The sequence below is a fragment of the Sander vitreus genome, chromosome 17 (assembly GCF_031162955.1).
Source record: "Sander vitreus isolate 19-12246 chromosome 17, sanVit1, whole genome shotgun sequence".
In the NCBI taxonomy this organism is placed as follows: domain Eukaryota; kingdom Metazoa; phylum Chordata; class Actinopteri; order Perciformes; family Percidae; genus Sander; species Sander vitreus.
The window spans coordinates 11,372,356-11,386,297 of record NC_135871.1 but is presented as its reverse complement, the minus strand read 5'-3'; the positions used below and the strand labels follow the sequence as shown (position 1 = coordinate 11,386,297).

General features: G+C 45.7%; 2 protein-coding genes across 2 annotated transcripts in view; one reads left to right on the top strand and one right to left on the bottom strand.

Annotated features, from left to right (window-relative positions):
* jag1b (jagged canonical Notch ligand 1b) overlaps positions 1–11,245 on the top strand; it is a 28,009-nt gene extending 16,764 nt beyond the window's left edge. The window contains exons 10-26 of the mRNA XM_078272670.1: positions 70–183; positions 610–656; positions 1,196–1,369; positions 1,757–1,907; positions 2,870–3,034; positions 3,179–3,292; positions 3,418–3,531; positions 3,679–3,792; positions 4,221–4,337; positions 5,066–5,093; positions 5,468–5,553; positions 6,168–6,281; positions 6,370–6,479; positions 7,346–7,585; positions 8,216–8,347; positions 8,610–8,751; positions 9,351–11,245. Of these exons, the coding sequence (XP_078128796.1) occupies positions 70–183; positions 610–656; positions 1,196–1,369; positions 1,757–1,907; positions 2,870–3,034; positions 3,179–3,292; positions 3,418–3,531; positions 3,679–3,792; positions 4,221–4,337; positions 5,066–5,093; positions 5,468–5,553; positions 6,168–6,281; positions 6,370–6,479; positions 7,346–7,585; positions 8,216–8,347; positions 8,610–8,751; positions 9,351–9,826 (2,438 nt within the window). The 3' untranslated portion in view covers positions 9,827–11,245. The remainder of the gene's footprint in view (positions 1–69; positions 184–609; positions 657–1,195; positions 1,370–1,756; positions 1,908–2,869; positions 3,035–3,178; positions 3,293–3,417; positions 3,532–3,678; positions 3,793–4,220; positions 4,338–5,065; positions 5,094–5,467; positions 5,554–6,167; positions 6,282–6,369; positions 6,480–7,345; positions 7,586–8,215; positions 8,348–8,609; positions 8,752–9,350) is intronic.
* Positions 10,427–13,942, bottom strand: part of slx4ip (SLX4 interacting protein) — a 33,272-nt gene continuing 29,756 nt past the window's right edge. Inside the window, exon 8 of the mRNA XM_078272672.1 lies at positions 10,427–13,848. Within this exon, the coding sequence (XP_078128798.1) occupies positions 13,077–13,848 (772 nt within the window). The 3' untranslated portion in view covers positions 10,427–13,076. The remainder of the gene's footprint in view (positions 13,849–13,942) is intronic.

Genomic DNA, 13,942 nt, shown 5'->3' with positions numbered 1-13,942 from the left:
CTCTTTCCACCACGTCATGCCTGTCAACTGCACATGCAAATGCCTCTAATCCATTCTCTCCCTCTCTAGATGCCAACGAATGCGAGAGCAAGCCTTGTGTCAATGCCAACTCATGCCGCAACCTGATTGGTGGATACTTCTGCGAGTGCGTCCCTGGTTGGATGGGGCAGAACTGCGACATTAGTGAGTTGAAGGCTGTCTGCTGCAGCTGTGGAGCGGGACACCTGTCCAGCACCTGCCTCCTTTTTTTAATTTATTTATTTATTTCTCTCCATTCAGTACAGGCTGAATAAAAGCTGTAATATGAAGGCGTAAAGCAAACAGTTGGACAAGTGCAGCCTTTTTCCTGCAGTGTAAATTAATCTGCCATATCATTATTAGCCCTGTGTGTGGCCAAGGCTGTGGTGACCATCCCAGGACTAGTTTCACTTGGCAGCAGACAGGATTGCTCAATACTCGTGTGTTGCACTGATTCTGCAGCCACGTAATCCAGCTCTCTCTAGCTAAAGGCCCCTAGCATGGGGAACATAAAGCACAGGCTTGTTGTCAAAGACAGACTATTCGGTCAAGCTGTTAAGATTTAATCCACATATTTGTTTTCCCGTGCAGATATAAACGACTGCAAGGACCAGTGCCAGAATGGGGGAACTTGCAAGGTACGTGTCGGGTCAAAAACCGTCTCGCTTTATCTGGCTTCGCTGCTCTGTTTGCCAGCTTGTTTGCCAGCTTGTTTGCCAGCTTGTTTGCCAGCTTGTTTGTTTGTTTTATTGTGTCTTTTTGTCGAAGACCGAGACATTTACAGTGGTTGTATAAATAGCTGCTGTGAACTGTTCTCTCCAAACCGACAGTGGAATTGTTGTGGAATTCCTCTCTGAAATCAAATCTGAGGGGAGTGGGTTCAGAGGGGTTTCGAAGGGAGGGACACACAAGTTCCTTGACCACACTAGATTGAATTACCATAAACATTATTGTGTTGAGCCTGTGCCAGGAAAATGTGTTGTAATAATTGCGGAGCTGTGATAATGTCCCTCCAAAGTTGGCATGGCCCTTCCCCCCCCTTCTCTCAGCCTCGCTCTTCGCTCTGTTCCCTGGTTTGACAGTTATTGTTTGGACCCCACCCTTTCAAAGCAGTTAATCAAAGTTGTGGCTGCATGAGGTTAACCCTAGTTTCTGTCTGTCTCTCTCTTTCTCTCAGGACTTAGTAAATAGCTATCGTTGCGTGTGTCCCCCTGGCTTTGCCGGCGAGCATTGTGAGAGAGACATCGACGAGTGTGCGAGCGCACCGTGCCTGAACGGCGGCCGCTGTCAGGACGAAGTTAATGGCTTCCAGTGCCTGTGTCTGGCTGGTTTTTCAGGAAATCTCTGCCAGGTGAGACACAACTCCTAACATTATCATGAACAAAAGCCCCCAGCCCCCTCTTCCAGCATTGCTGTATCTTTGGGTTCGTTGTAAAGTTTTCCTGCCCCACCCTCCTTAAATGGCTGTTGTTCCACAGTCCTCCTTTTTAAAAGGGAGTGCTTTGTTGAAGCTGCTCCTGGCTACAGCGGGATACATTCCTCAGTGCTGAAGCCCAGACTCGGAGGACGGCTCCTATGTCTCTGCCTTGTTTTTCCCCTTTCCTCCAAGTGCTGTGCGTGTGTTGTTTCCTGGCACAGCCTGTAGGGAGGATGCTGTGGGTTTTGCTCTGTTCAGTGTAGCAGAAACCATGTCGGCTATCAGGTTCACCACTCTCTATTCAATACCTTTCTGCCCTAGCTGGATATCGATTACTGCTCCCCCAACCCGTGTCAGAATGGAGCGCCCTGCTTCAACCTAGCCACAGACTACTACTGCGCATGCTCAGAGGACTACGAGGGCAAAAACTGCTCTCACCTCAAAGACCACTGTCGCACCACCACATGTAAAGGTACGTCTCCTCCTGCCTGCAACAGCCACAAGCTTTTCACTCTTTGTCCTTTTTCCAGAACATTGCTGTAAGGTGATCTGCATAGCGTGCTGTAGTAAAATGCTGAATAAGACCAGGTCTTCGCCATTTGCCTGAACACTTTGCCCACATTTTCCCATGAGGGCAATACCTATATTTTAGTTTTTGTGTACTTAAGTTTCCTGGCCAAGGTGAGCAGGAGTTTTTTTTGGAGTGTAGCTCCCTTGATGAACGCCCCCCTCCATCTCCTCAGCAAAGCTTTTCCAATGATTCTCCCCTCCTCTGAGTTCCCTGAAAATCTGGCAAAAGGCTGATAGCACTGTGTGTGTTCTTAGTAATGACTTGGTGGGCTACCTCTTCTTTTCCCCCCTCAACGAATGTGCACATTTTTCTGTGTGTGTGTGTAATTAAGTGAGTGGACCAACCACAGAGTCAGATAACAAACGGTGAGATTCTCTCTGCTCTTGGCAAGAATTAAGTGATTACAGGGGAGAAAATTCACCCTGTTCTCCTAACCTGATCAGACAGGGGGAAAGGAAGGGATTTTAGTGCAGAGTGAAAAAGATCACTCTGAATTGCTTATGAAAGCATAACAGCTTATCGCTGCTTCCATCATTCATTCTTTTTCACATTCTTACACTGATACGGTTTTTCTCAGGGGATGGGGATTTTCAGTAGAGGCCTGTACGTTGTATAGATCTTTCTTAATCGCTTCCTTTCTCCTGCTCACTCTTTATTTCTTTGTCACTTTTTGGCTCTCCCACTCATTTTTTAGAATAGAGTAGCAAGCGGTTGTTCTCATTTGAATATCAGCAATAACCTAATTTCCCATTTTTCCTTATCACTTAGAAGACTCAAACCACATTTTATTATTTGGAACGAATGTTTGTTTAAACCAAGGTTTGTCAGTTGTTTCACTGTCTAACTGTCTCTCCTCTCCACAGTGATTGACAGCTGCACAGTTTCTGTGGCGTCCAACAGCACGCCCGGAGGAGAGCGCTACATTTCATCAAATGTGTGTGGACCTCACGGCCGCTGCCGGAGCCAGGCCGGGGGCCAGTTCAGCTGCGAGTGCCAGGAGGGTTTCAGAGGCACCTACTGTCACGAGAGTAAGACCAGACTCCACACACGCAATACAGAATACAAAGCACAACTGATCAGGATATGTCAGATAGGCCTATGCAAAAGCACTCTCAAACTCACTTTTTCTTTTTTTTTTCTTTCACTTAAAAACAAAACAAAAAAACAATCAGATATCAACGACTGCGAGAGTAACCCATGCCGCAATGGAGGCACCTGCATCGACAAAGTCAGCGTGTATCAGTGCATCTGCGGCGACGGTTGGGAGGGCGACCACTGCGAGATCAGTGAGTAGGACTGCTCAAACTCACACCTCCCTCATTGGACCGTTCAATCCATGTTTCAACATAAAGTGTGATGATGTGTTTGATATGCTGCCCATAAATCGCACTCTATCCGATGTTTCCACCAGACATCGATGACTGCAGCACCAACCCCTGTCATAATGGAGGGACATGTCGAGACCTGGTGACTGATTTCTTCTGTGAATGCAAGAATGGCTGGAAGGGAAAAACCTGCCACTCCCGTAAGAGACCTTTTTTTCCACACCCATGTAGTCTGTCTGTGCAGGCTCACGGTATGTGCTTATGTCTTTATAGGTGGGTGGGTGTGTGTGTGTGTGTGTGTGTGTGTGTGTGTGTGTAAACCCTAACATTTGAAATTCTCTCTCCAGGGGAAAGTCAATGCGATGAAGCCACATGTAACAACGGAGGCACCTGCCACGACGAGGGCGACACGTTCCAATGCAAGTGTTCCCCAGGGTGGGAGGGTACGACGTGTAACATAGGTGAGTCACACAGTCACTGTGGTTTGGTTCAATGTTATACATTTACACACACACAGAAGATTGCTTTGTGGGAGAGCTCCGTCTTGTTTCAGATATTAATCGGATCTGTCAGATCAGCGAGGTCCATAAACAGTTTTTATCCCTTCACTCTGTCAGCGCTCCCTCTCCTCCCATCTCCCTGCTTGCCCATTTCTTCCTCTCCCCTGAGTGCTGACAGATATCCGCTTAAAATCCCTGATTGCACTGACAATACACTTCAAAGTCATGGAATGCAGATTCCCTCAGAGAAAACGGAAACCCTACAGGAAAAAAAGCCAAACCAACAGCAGTCTCCTGTGACAGTTCTTAAAGTTTATAAGCACTGATTTTACTGGTAATCCTCTTTTAAAGTTGCGGGGGAAAAACTGACTGACATCTCTCTCTTTCAGCCAAAAATTCAAGTTGTCTTCCAAACCCGTGTGAGAATGGAGGTACCTGCGTGGTGACTGGGGAGTCGTTTACCTGCGTCTGCAAGGAAGGCTGGGAGGGTCCCACGTGCACCCAGAGTAAGTGCTCGTTAAATTGTGGCTGGGATAAGGGTGGACAGCTATTGCTATTAAATGATGATACACCTCCTGCTACCTAGTGCAGAGGTAAAGTCTTGCATCTAATTAAAACCGACTCTCCCATCCCCTCTTGATCTGTACCTTTTTTATATATAGATTTGATCTCTTTCCTCTCTACCCCGGCTGCTGCCAGCCATGAGAGGAGAAAGAGGAGGAGGGAGAAAGGGGCTCAGGAAAGTGGAGACAGATGTTTCTCCCCCTCCTCCTCCAACACACACCCGTCTTTCCCCTCTCATCGTTCTATTCCTGTCCAAACAGTGACATGTCGGCTCGTTCTACAGCCTTGCTCCATTTCCCTGGGATCCCTGCCATTGTATGCATGTACCCCAAAACATAAATTTCCTCATCTTTTGTAAGGGAGGGAGAAACGGTCGGGTTGGGAATCTGGGTGTGGAGGTGTTGGCGGTGGTGGTGGGGGGGGGGAAGCTGGAACTCATTTTTGAGGGCGAGAGTCTACTCGATTGTTTGCTCTGTGTTGTTAATAAGGCAGAGTAATCAGGTGGTGCCCGACCGGCCCAACGCACCTTTGCACACGCAAGCTCAGACGTGCTCTTTGCTGTCATGTGCACTAAACACAGTAGTGAGTGTTGTATTTTGTTTCTCTCTAATGTACCTGTTTGTCTCTCTCTCCCTCCCTTCCTCCTATTTTTTTTTTTTTTGTCTCTCAGATACCAACGACTGCAGTCCCCACCCATGGTAGGTGGAAGCCAAACATTTCCTGTAGATTTATACAGATGTAAACAGGGTGCTCCTCCTGTATCGTCATTTCTCACCTGCAGGCATTCTTGCTCACCGTCTCAATGCTGAGAACCAGGCATACACCCTTCACTGTCATTCCTGGGATGCAATCAGCTAAATCTTTTGTGAATTCCCAGACACGACTCTTATTTAACCACATACCACTGGAGCTCACTCCCATATGCATTTACACTAAAAAAGAACCAGTCTGATTGGCATAATTTCCTTTGAGCAAATGATTATAGCTGAATATTAAAGCTTGAATAGATGTCAGTTTGTCAAATAAGCCTGATATATAAAATTGAAATCTCACCCTTTTTTTTCCCTTGCAGCTACAACAGCGGAACCTGCGTTGACGGGGATAACTGGTACCGCTGCGAGTGTGCCCCAGGCTTCGCTGGTCCAGACTGTCGGATCAGTGAGTATTAACCCTGCCTCCCACTCCTCCCTGATCCCTGTTTGAGCCATAAGTTAGAGCAGGTCCCGGGTTGCGGGACCATCGCAGTCGCTGCAAATGAAGGGTCTAGCCAGCCAATTATCTGTGCATTGGGCTGCAGGCCAGGCCGAGTCATTTCAGTGTCACTCCACCGGGCCCTGCTGCTGTCCCCGGGGGAAAACCGGCTTAGCAGGCCAACAGCTAATCAGCCATGCTCTCTGACACTGATTACACAGATTGTTTTCCCTCTTAAAGGCTTTCAGATGGCCACATTCTTTCCCATTGCAAACCCTTTGTTCTGCTAAGTCCAGCCTTTAGCTCCTGCATACCTGCTAATGATGCTGCCTTTTAATAAAGCTGCATGGGGCAAAAAAAGAAACCGTCCAGGAATGATTTAAAGCATGTTTGCTTGTTTTTTATTAACTGGTGTGCATATGTATGTACTGTTCAAATGGCACACGACCTCCAGTGAATTTTGCCTAGGAATTAGATTTGTGTGCCGACTGCTTAACCCAATGTTTGTGTGCTGTCTGGCTGTGCTCTTTATTCCCAAAAAGGAGCCATTTCTTACGTCCCGCTCTTCTCCTCTGTGACAGATATTAATGAGTGCCAGTCCTCTCCATGTGCCTTTGGCTCCATCTGTGTGGATGAGATCAACGGATATCGTTGCGTGTGTCCACCAGACAGGACTGGACCCCACTGTCAAGAAGGTAAAAGTCTTCACGAGATTATAAAGGACAAATCCACATAACAAACGCACCTTTCTCTGACCTAATGCTGCGATTGGATTTAACACAGTGACAAGAAGACCTTGCTCGGTCAATGGACACGTCACCCCTGATGGACTCAAATGGGATGAAGACTGCAACACTTGCCACTGTTCTAATGGGAAAGTTGAGTGCACAAAGGTATGTCCAAACATACTCTGCCTATACACGAAATGTGGAAGTAAGAAACATATTTATGATGGCTCTGGACAGCTTTGAAGCACTATGTCGTAGTTTAATGACAGAAGAAGGGCTGTGGAGAATAATGGTGTGTTGAATTAGTTATATACTCAAAGGTTGCGTGGGCAGTTGCATCGCACTCCACGGTATTCAGAGATCTCAGGTAGGGCCATGTCGGGCTACAACAACACAGGGTGGAGTTGGCTTGGGAGTGTCAAATTCTATACAGAGATGATGCAGTTTGTTTTCAGAGGAAAAAAAACACATAATGGCACTGTTAGAAATGGGTGTCAGATGCCAGCCAAAGTCACACTGGGTGATATACAGTAGTGGCCTGAAGTAGTGCTCTCATTATCATGCTCGTCTAACCACCAGATGAACAATGGCGCCTCACTGATACTGCTCCCTTCGGGAAGCAAATGCATCACAGGGTGAAAATGATCTAGGGCTGTAAGGTACAGGCTGCCATGTTGGACAGAGTCTGATATGGGAACACAATTACTACGTGGATTTTACCGTACTTTTGCTGACAGTAGCTCATGTGTTCCATACGGATCACAGAAGCATATCCCTTGACATGCAATCTTCACAGAGCCACTATTATCCTTGAATGGGGAAAAACTGGTGCCATTGATTGTTTTTTTTTTTCTATTCTGTTTACAGTACAGTGTAGGGCTGGGTATTGTATCTCTGGTGTTAAGTAGTTTTTGAGATATTACAGTCAGGACCAAAGTGGTGAGCCGACAAACCTTCATGAGCCCTAGTCCTCTTTATACTTGTTTATTTAAAAAAAAAAAATGTTTCCCCTGTCATGTTTTTCTCTCCAGATGTGGTGTGGCCCTACATCATGCCATCTGGGTGCCAAAGGTCGAGGCGGCTGTCCCTCAGGCCAGAGCTGCATCCCCATCAGGGAGGGCCACTGCTTTGTGCAGCCCTGCCTCGGCCTCGGAGAGTGCTGGCGCTCCAACCCTCCCCCGCGTCCCACCAAATGCCACCCCAGCTCCAGTTACCAGGACAACAGCTGCGCCAACATCACCTTCACCTTCAACAAGGAGACCATGCCTCCAGTGAGTTACCTAGACACCATGGAGGGAGAGATTGAATTAAAGGGTTTTGGGGTCATTTTTCATGCCTCTCCCCCACCACCACTCTTAAATGAATGGGAGCAGCAAAGTGTGAAAGATCAGGTTTTCAGAAGTGCTCAACCATCTCTCCCAGGCAAAAGGACTTTTAGTCTAAGACTCCTAAACAATTCAGTCGTGTATTTAAATGTGTTCCAGGAAGAAAGAATGTGGGGATATTTTCTCAGCTCTCTCCCTGTTTTCTGTTGACTCTATCCAAGTTTTGGTGTTCCTGAGAATCAGGCATTCGCGATTCCATGCCAGTCCCCTCTTAACCCGACCACACTGCAGGATTAATTTCAGGATCGTATGGATTTGAGCTAAACAGGACCACTGGCGACTCTGTCACCACACAGGATCATCCCTCGCCAGTTGCCTAACAAGCATGACAGCAGATAGTGACAAGCATATGAGCCTGCGGTCTTTAATCTAAATGAGGTGGATCCCAACCAGATAGCATGTTGGACCTACTGCCAAAATGCAGGCCTAGAGGCCTAGCGCTTCCTTTTTCTTCTTGATTGGCATCTATTTTTTCCATGTGCATTAACATTAGCTTCTTTTCTTCTTCGTGTCCAGAGCTTGACTGTGGAGGATGTGTGTAAGCAGCTGAGGCGCTTGTACGTAGTGAAGAATTTCTCCTTGGAGCATTCTGTGTCCATAACCTGTGACCCCTCATTCTCAGCCAGCAACGAAATCCACGTCTGCATCGTAAGTACCTCCTCCCACCCCCAGTTTGTCTCTCTCCATGAATGCATACTCAAAAAAATCCTCTTTCATTTAAAGCCTGCAGCGTTCTACAACAGTCTTAGCAGCATTAAGACATGCTCTGATGGGATATGTGGTGGATTTAGGCTTGGTTGTTTTGTGTCAACAGTAGACGACATGTAAACACGATTAATGGCAGACAAGATGGAACTTAAACTTAAACCAACAGATTTCAAACCTCAATTTTTTTCTTCTTTACTTCTAGTCCACGGAGGACCATCGTTTGGACCGGAGCCCCATTAAAGAGATCACAGACCGGATAATCGACCTGGTTAGCAAACGCAACGGGAACAACACCATCATCACCGCCATCGCAGAAGTGCGCATGCCAAGCCCCAGCAAAACTGGTATGAACCGCCTCCAAACTCTTGTTGTTGCCTGTGCTTTTTCCCAGACTTGCACACACTGTGGGTGGGAGGATTTGGCTTTTTATTTTTTTATTTTTTTAAGAAGCTCAGATTAGATCGAGCCAAGCCCTGAATATGACAGCAATGCCAAGCACTAAAGAAAAATGTGCACGTGTGAAAAATAATTCCTAACCCTCCCGCATAACTCGAGCTGCCCAGGTCTGCCATCTCATGGCAGTTTTAATGGAGCATAGAAAGAATCTAGCCAGGATGAAAAGAGCAGAGCTGCTTGGCTACGTGGCTTTAGATTGGCTCATAATGTGACTGGCTGGACTTGTAGTCAGACTCCCGCATATGTCCGCCATTCATCAACATGGTGACAGCAGACTGCCGCCACGGCCAAATAGAAGCAGCCTCCTCCCCTGTCCAGGGCTCAGAGGTCAGGTTGCACTGGCAAAAGCATGCTAATAATTTAGCAAGCTTCACGTAGTAGCATAACGGAACCCTTTTGTGCATTGTTTAACTGGGACTTACTTCTTTTTAACTTTTATATTTGTGGCATCTCTTTGACCTCTCTTTGTCTTCTTTTCTTCCGTCAGACTACCTAGTGCCCCTCCTCAGCTCCATCTTCATCGTCATCTGGGTCCTCATGCTCGTCTCCATTTTGCTGTGGTGCATGCGCCGCCGGCGGAAACAGAGCAACCACAACGGGACGACGGCCACCGGCTCCGAGGACAACACGACCAACAACGTGCGGGAGCAGCTTAACCAGATCAAGAACCCTATAGAGAAGCACGTGGGCCTCGCGGTGGCCATCAAAGACTACGAAAACAAGAACTCCATCATTGCCAAAATAAGGACAAATCATCCCGAGGGGGATGAGGACGACAAGGAGAGGCACTTACAGAAGGGCCGCTTTGCCAAACAGCCAGCATACACACTGGTGGAGAGGGACGAGAAGACGCCCATCTCCAATCCCAACTCCACATCCAGACACCCTAATTGGACTAATAAACAGGACAACAGAGACTTGGAGACAGCAAACAGCATAAACAGGATGGACTACATTGTATAGCAGACAGCTGTGTTGCTGTGCAACCAAGACTTATGCCTTCACACCCCGGTGGTGGGTGAGACGGGGGAGCTTTGGCATGTGTAGTTAGCAAACTGTCGTGTCAGTGGTGACCCCACAGTATTTTCAGATATTCCCCGTGTTAATTTAAGTTTTGACAAGCTGGCTTACACTGGCAGTGACAGTTGCTTTGTTTGGCTGGAAACACAAGGCACTGATATACATTTCACTGTAGAACTAGTTGCAAAAGTGTCCTCTGCATTTCATTTCCCTTTTTGTTTTTTAATTTAGTGGACACATCGAAGGGGCTCCTGGTGTAATTGTTGTACAATGACTAAAACTACTCGACGTGTTCAACGCTAGAGCTAATTATTTTTAGCATTTGTTTGAATTCTTTCTAGTTCTGTTTAGAGAAAGTGCCTTTTCAGCTTTAGACTTCAGCAACTGTCAAATGAGAAAAAAAGATCAACTTTATTATTTATTTTTATTTTTTCGGGCGGGTGGGGATAGGGAGGGAAGGGTTCAATGTCAGCAGTTGCTGCCAATATGAAGAATTTATGTCAATTTAGAACATGTAGATATGTAAATTTTTTTTTTTATTAATCATTGTGTATATTTGATTTATTAACTTAATAATCAAGAGCCTTAAGATATCATTCCTTTTTATTTATATGTTCTGTCTAGTTTAAAGGTATTGATAGTCGTGGAAGCCTACCATTTCTTTCAATGACTTAATTTTTCAACGCATTCTATAAAAGCCAAATTTCAAAGAAGACAAAGGATGGACACTTTTGGCCTGAAACACTTTTCTTTTTCTTCATTTTACCACACATTTGACATTTCATTACTTGTTGCCAGGACCTTGATTGAAGGCAAGTGAGGTTAAGACAACAAAAAGGATCAAGGCTGCTGCAAGGGATGGACATGGTGGCAGACATATTGCTTGCCACTAATGGATAAATACTTAAGGGAACAAAAATCCTTCAGCAGCTTCAGTTTAACCCATTGACATATTTCAAAGGCGGTCAAAATCCAACAATTTGCAAGGCAAGTTGCGTCAATATGACACGCAAGAAATCCCATCTGCTTTAGTCAGTGTAATATCTTAGGCTATACCATGAATACTTGAACAGTAGGGGGGCAATGGGAACACTGTAGAATCCGGTAAAATCCACTGCCTTGCTCTGCAAGTGCCTGCTTTTGTTTCTGTGCAAATTAGTTTCTTTAAAAAAAATGAGGCTCTTAAAGACAAACATGTTTTATCTCATTTGTTAACCCTTTGAGATCATGGCAACATTTTGTTCTATTTTTGACTTTGTGTTATGAACTTGAGAATTGTGTTGATCTGGCAATATATTTTTGAAAGTCATATTTATTAAATATTTTGTATGAAAAGAGAATTAAAGTTGTCTTTGTTCTGGAGAGCGAGTAAAGAGTCTGTCTGTGATGCATCAAGCCAAACATGTCGGAGCATATAAAAGGTTTCTTATGCAGCTGGCATGGGAACCGCTGCTGGAGAGGCATCATAGTCTTGAGCAAGATCTCTGTCCAAATGTGTTTACAGCTAATTACGTTGTAGCAAGCCATCCTTGAATTAAGTCAATCCTGGGGACAAAAATACTCTTGCTCCTCATGATTCTCAAGACAATGTTGCCCTTGTTGGTCTGGTTTAAGTAGCAGGCTTAACTAAAACCTTTTCCAACTAGCAGGCCTCAGAAGCCTATGTTGTAGAGGAACTGATTTTAAGATTGTTTTAAAAGGATTAAATCCCAAGCGAGAGATTATCAACACCTTGAGAATGACCTTAAACCATACAAGGACTTAAAACAGTAGGGTCAATTCCACTAATCCACTGTGTTGTCTCTGTCTTGATAAGAACAGAATTGGCTCCTGCGAGTGACTCATCTCAGGTTACACCCACTAATACAGATGGAGAATGGCAGTGAAGTACTGGTTTATTAGTAACATCACTGTTGGACAGACCATCATTGTCAAATTGCCATGCGCATCAGCCCCCGGACTGTGTGGGAGGAAAACGTGCAGAGATCTACATGCCGTTTCATGCTGGCTGCTTCCACAAGATTCATTTATTTGCATATTTCTACAAAGGTTGAGAGATTGCTTTTTTTTTTTCATGGGAAAAACAAACAAAAAATGTCAGCCTTTATTTTTGATAGGACAGCAGAAGACATGAAAGGGCAGAGAGAGAGGGGAGAATGACATCCAGCAAAGGGCCGTCGAGGAGTAAACCTCTATATATGGGCGCTCGCTCTACCAACTGAGCTATCCCGGCGCCCAAATACAAATTTATTTATATCATAAAATGTCTTTCCAGTCCAATAAAAAGAAATCGGGAGTAATGTATTCAGGCAACATTATGTCATCAAGTAGAACATCTTGGGCTTTACATGGGGGTATGAGTGACTGTTGGCCGCTAGTTGCCCTATGCTCTCTGGATCACTCTACTGGCCCTGGCCCAAACAGCCCTGTCGAGTGTTGGGGCGACGACAGCAGCTACATTTTAACCTGTGATACTGTAGACGTCCTGCTATTCCACTAATAATTCAATAATGCTCATAAACCCACACATATTTGGTTCAAGTTCAAAAGAAAATATGCATAATACCCTCAAATTTAAGGATGCATTTCAGGTGCTTAGCAACTTATTATTGAGCAAATTGTATATGAATGAAATCTAACTACATAAGTACATTTTTGAGAATGGGGTGATGAAATAAATCTGGAAACAGCAATCAATCATACCAGAGCTTCAGCGGGGAAACTGGACAGTTTTCAGACACGTAGGAGCCAGTATTTCAGACTGAAAGCCATGACGTACTGCATGGCTCCTGCCTGTCTGAAATCCCCAATCTTTAACACAAAACCAAATCTAAACTCCAATTAAAGGTTTTTGACTTTCATTTGCGAGCCTCTCTTGACCACCACTACTTATGGGTGGAGGCAAAGTCTGTTTCAAGTATTTGACAAAGCGTAACTCAAACGCTCATGTATCAATTGCCATAATGTGTTCAGCATTTGATCTGTGAATGTGAATGTGTAAGTGTGTGTGTGTGTGTGTGTGTGTGTGTGTGTGCACTGTATGTACAGCACATGTGAAAAGAATAGATATTGTAGTAAAAAAAATGTGACACGTGTACAAATGCATGTCATGTGAGGAAAACATGTAGCCTGACACAATATCATCTCTATCTCTGTGGCGTCAGGCATCTTTACTGTAGCTTGTCTCTCCCCCTCAGGACCTCTTCAGTCGTCGTAATCTAGAGGTTCTGGGCACATTTTCACTCCCCTCCTCTCTGAGTGTGGATCTGGAACTAATAGAGGAGCCTGAGGATGCAGGCTTGACAGATAGGCCCCTCAGACTTGCGGCCAGGCTGTTTTGGTTTGTCTGTGCCGTGTTATTGCTTGTGAGGGGGAGCCTCTGGGCCCGTTTCCCTGGAGTAAGCAGCTCTACTTCCAGTGTGGTTTTCTTGCGCTCGGAGACAGGGAAAGCCTTGGACTCTGCCTTGGCTTCGACTAGAGGAAGGGGCGGCAGAGGAAGAAGGTCATGCCTGGATGTTTGTGTGGAGCACTCGGTGGATTGGGTTTGCATTGTGGCTGGAGGTCTTCCAAGGCACGTCCTCTTGGCCCTCTGTGGGCGAGGGTCTTCCCCTGCATCGCTCGACTTGCACCTCTTGCTCTTTCTTGTCTCCTGCCTGATTTCATGTTGGCAGAAAACTACTGAGGCCCCATTTGGGCTGATGCTGTCTGGAGGACTGTTCTCAGTCTGCTGCTCCTGGGTCAGACCCTGCTTTTGAGTAGTCCCAATCTGTGCCATGGCTTCATTTAAAGTACCGGGCCAAGGCACCGTGTGGTCTGTCTCTGGGAGAGCCTTCCATCCAGAGCTGAATTCTGATTCTCCAGCCTTAGGTTCCCCTCTTTGCTTTTTAGGACAGGCTCTCTGGTCCATCTGCTGCTCCCCCATACTGGAAACATAGAGCTCTTGCTGGACACCAGCTTGTTTGGCTCTGAAAAAGTTAAAGGATAGGAGGATATGAACAGATACTTAAGTATCCTCTCTGACTGGTGGGGTTGGAAAGTTTTGCATTAGATCATACTTAC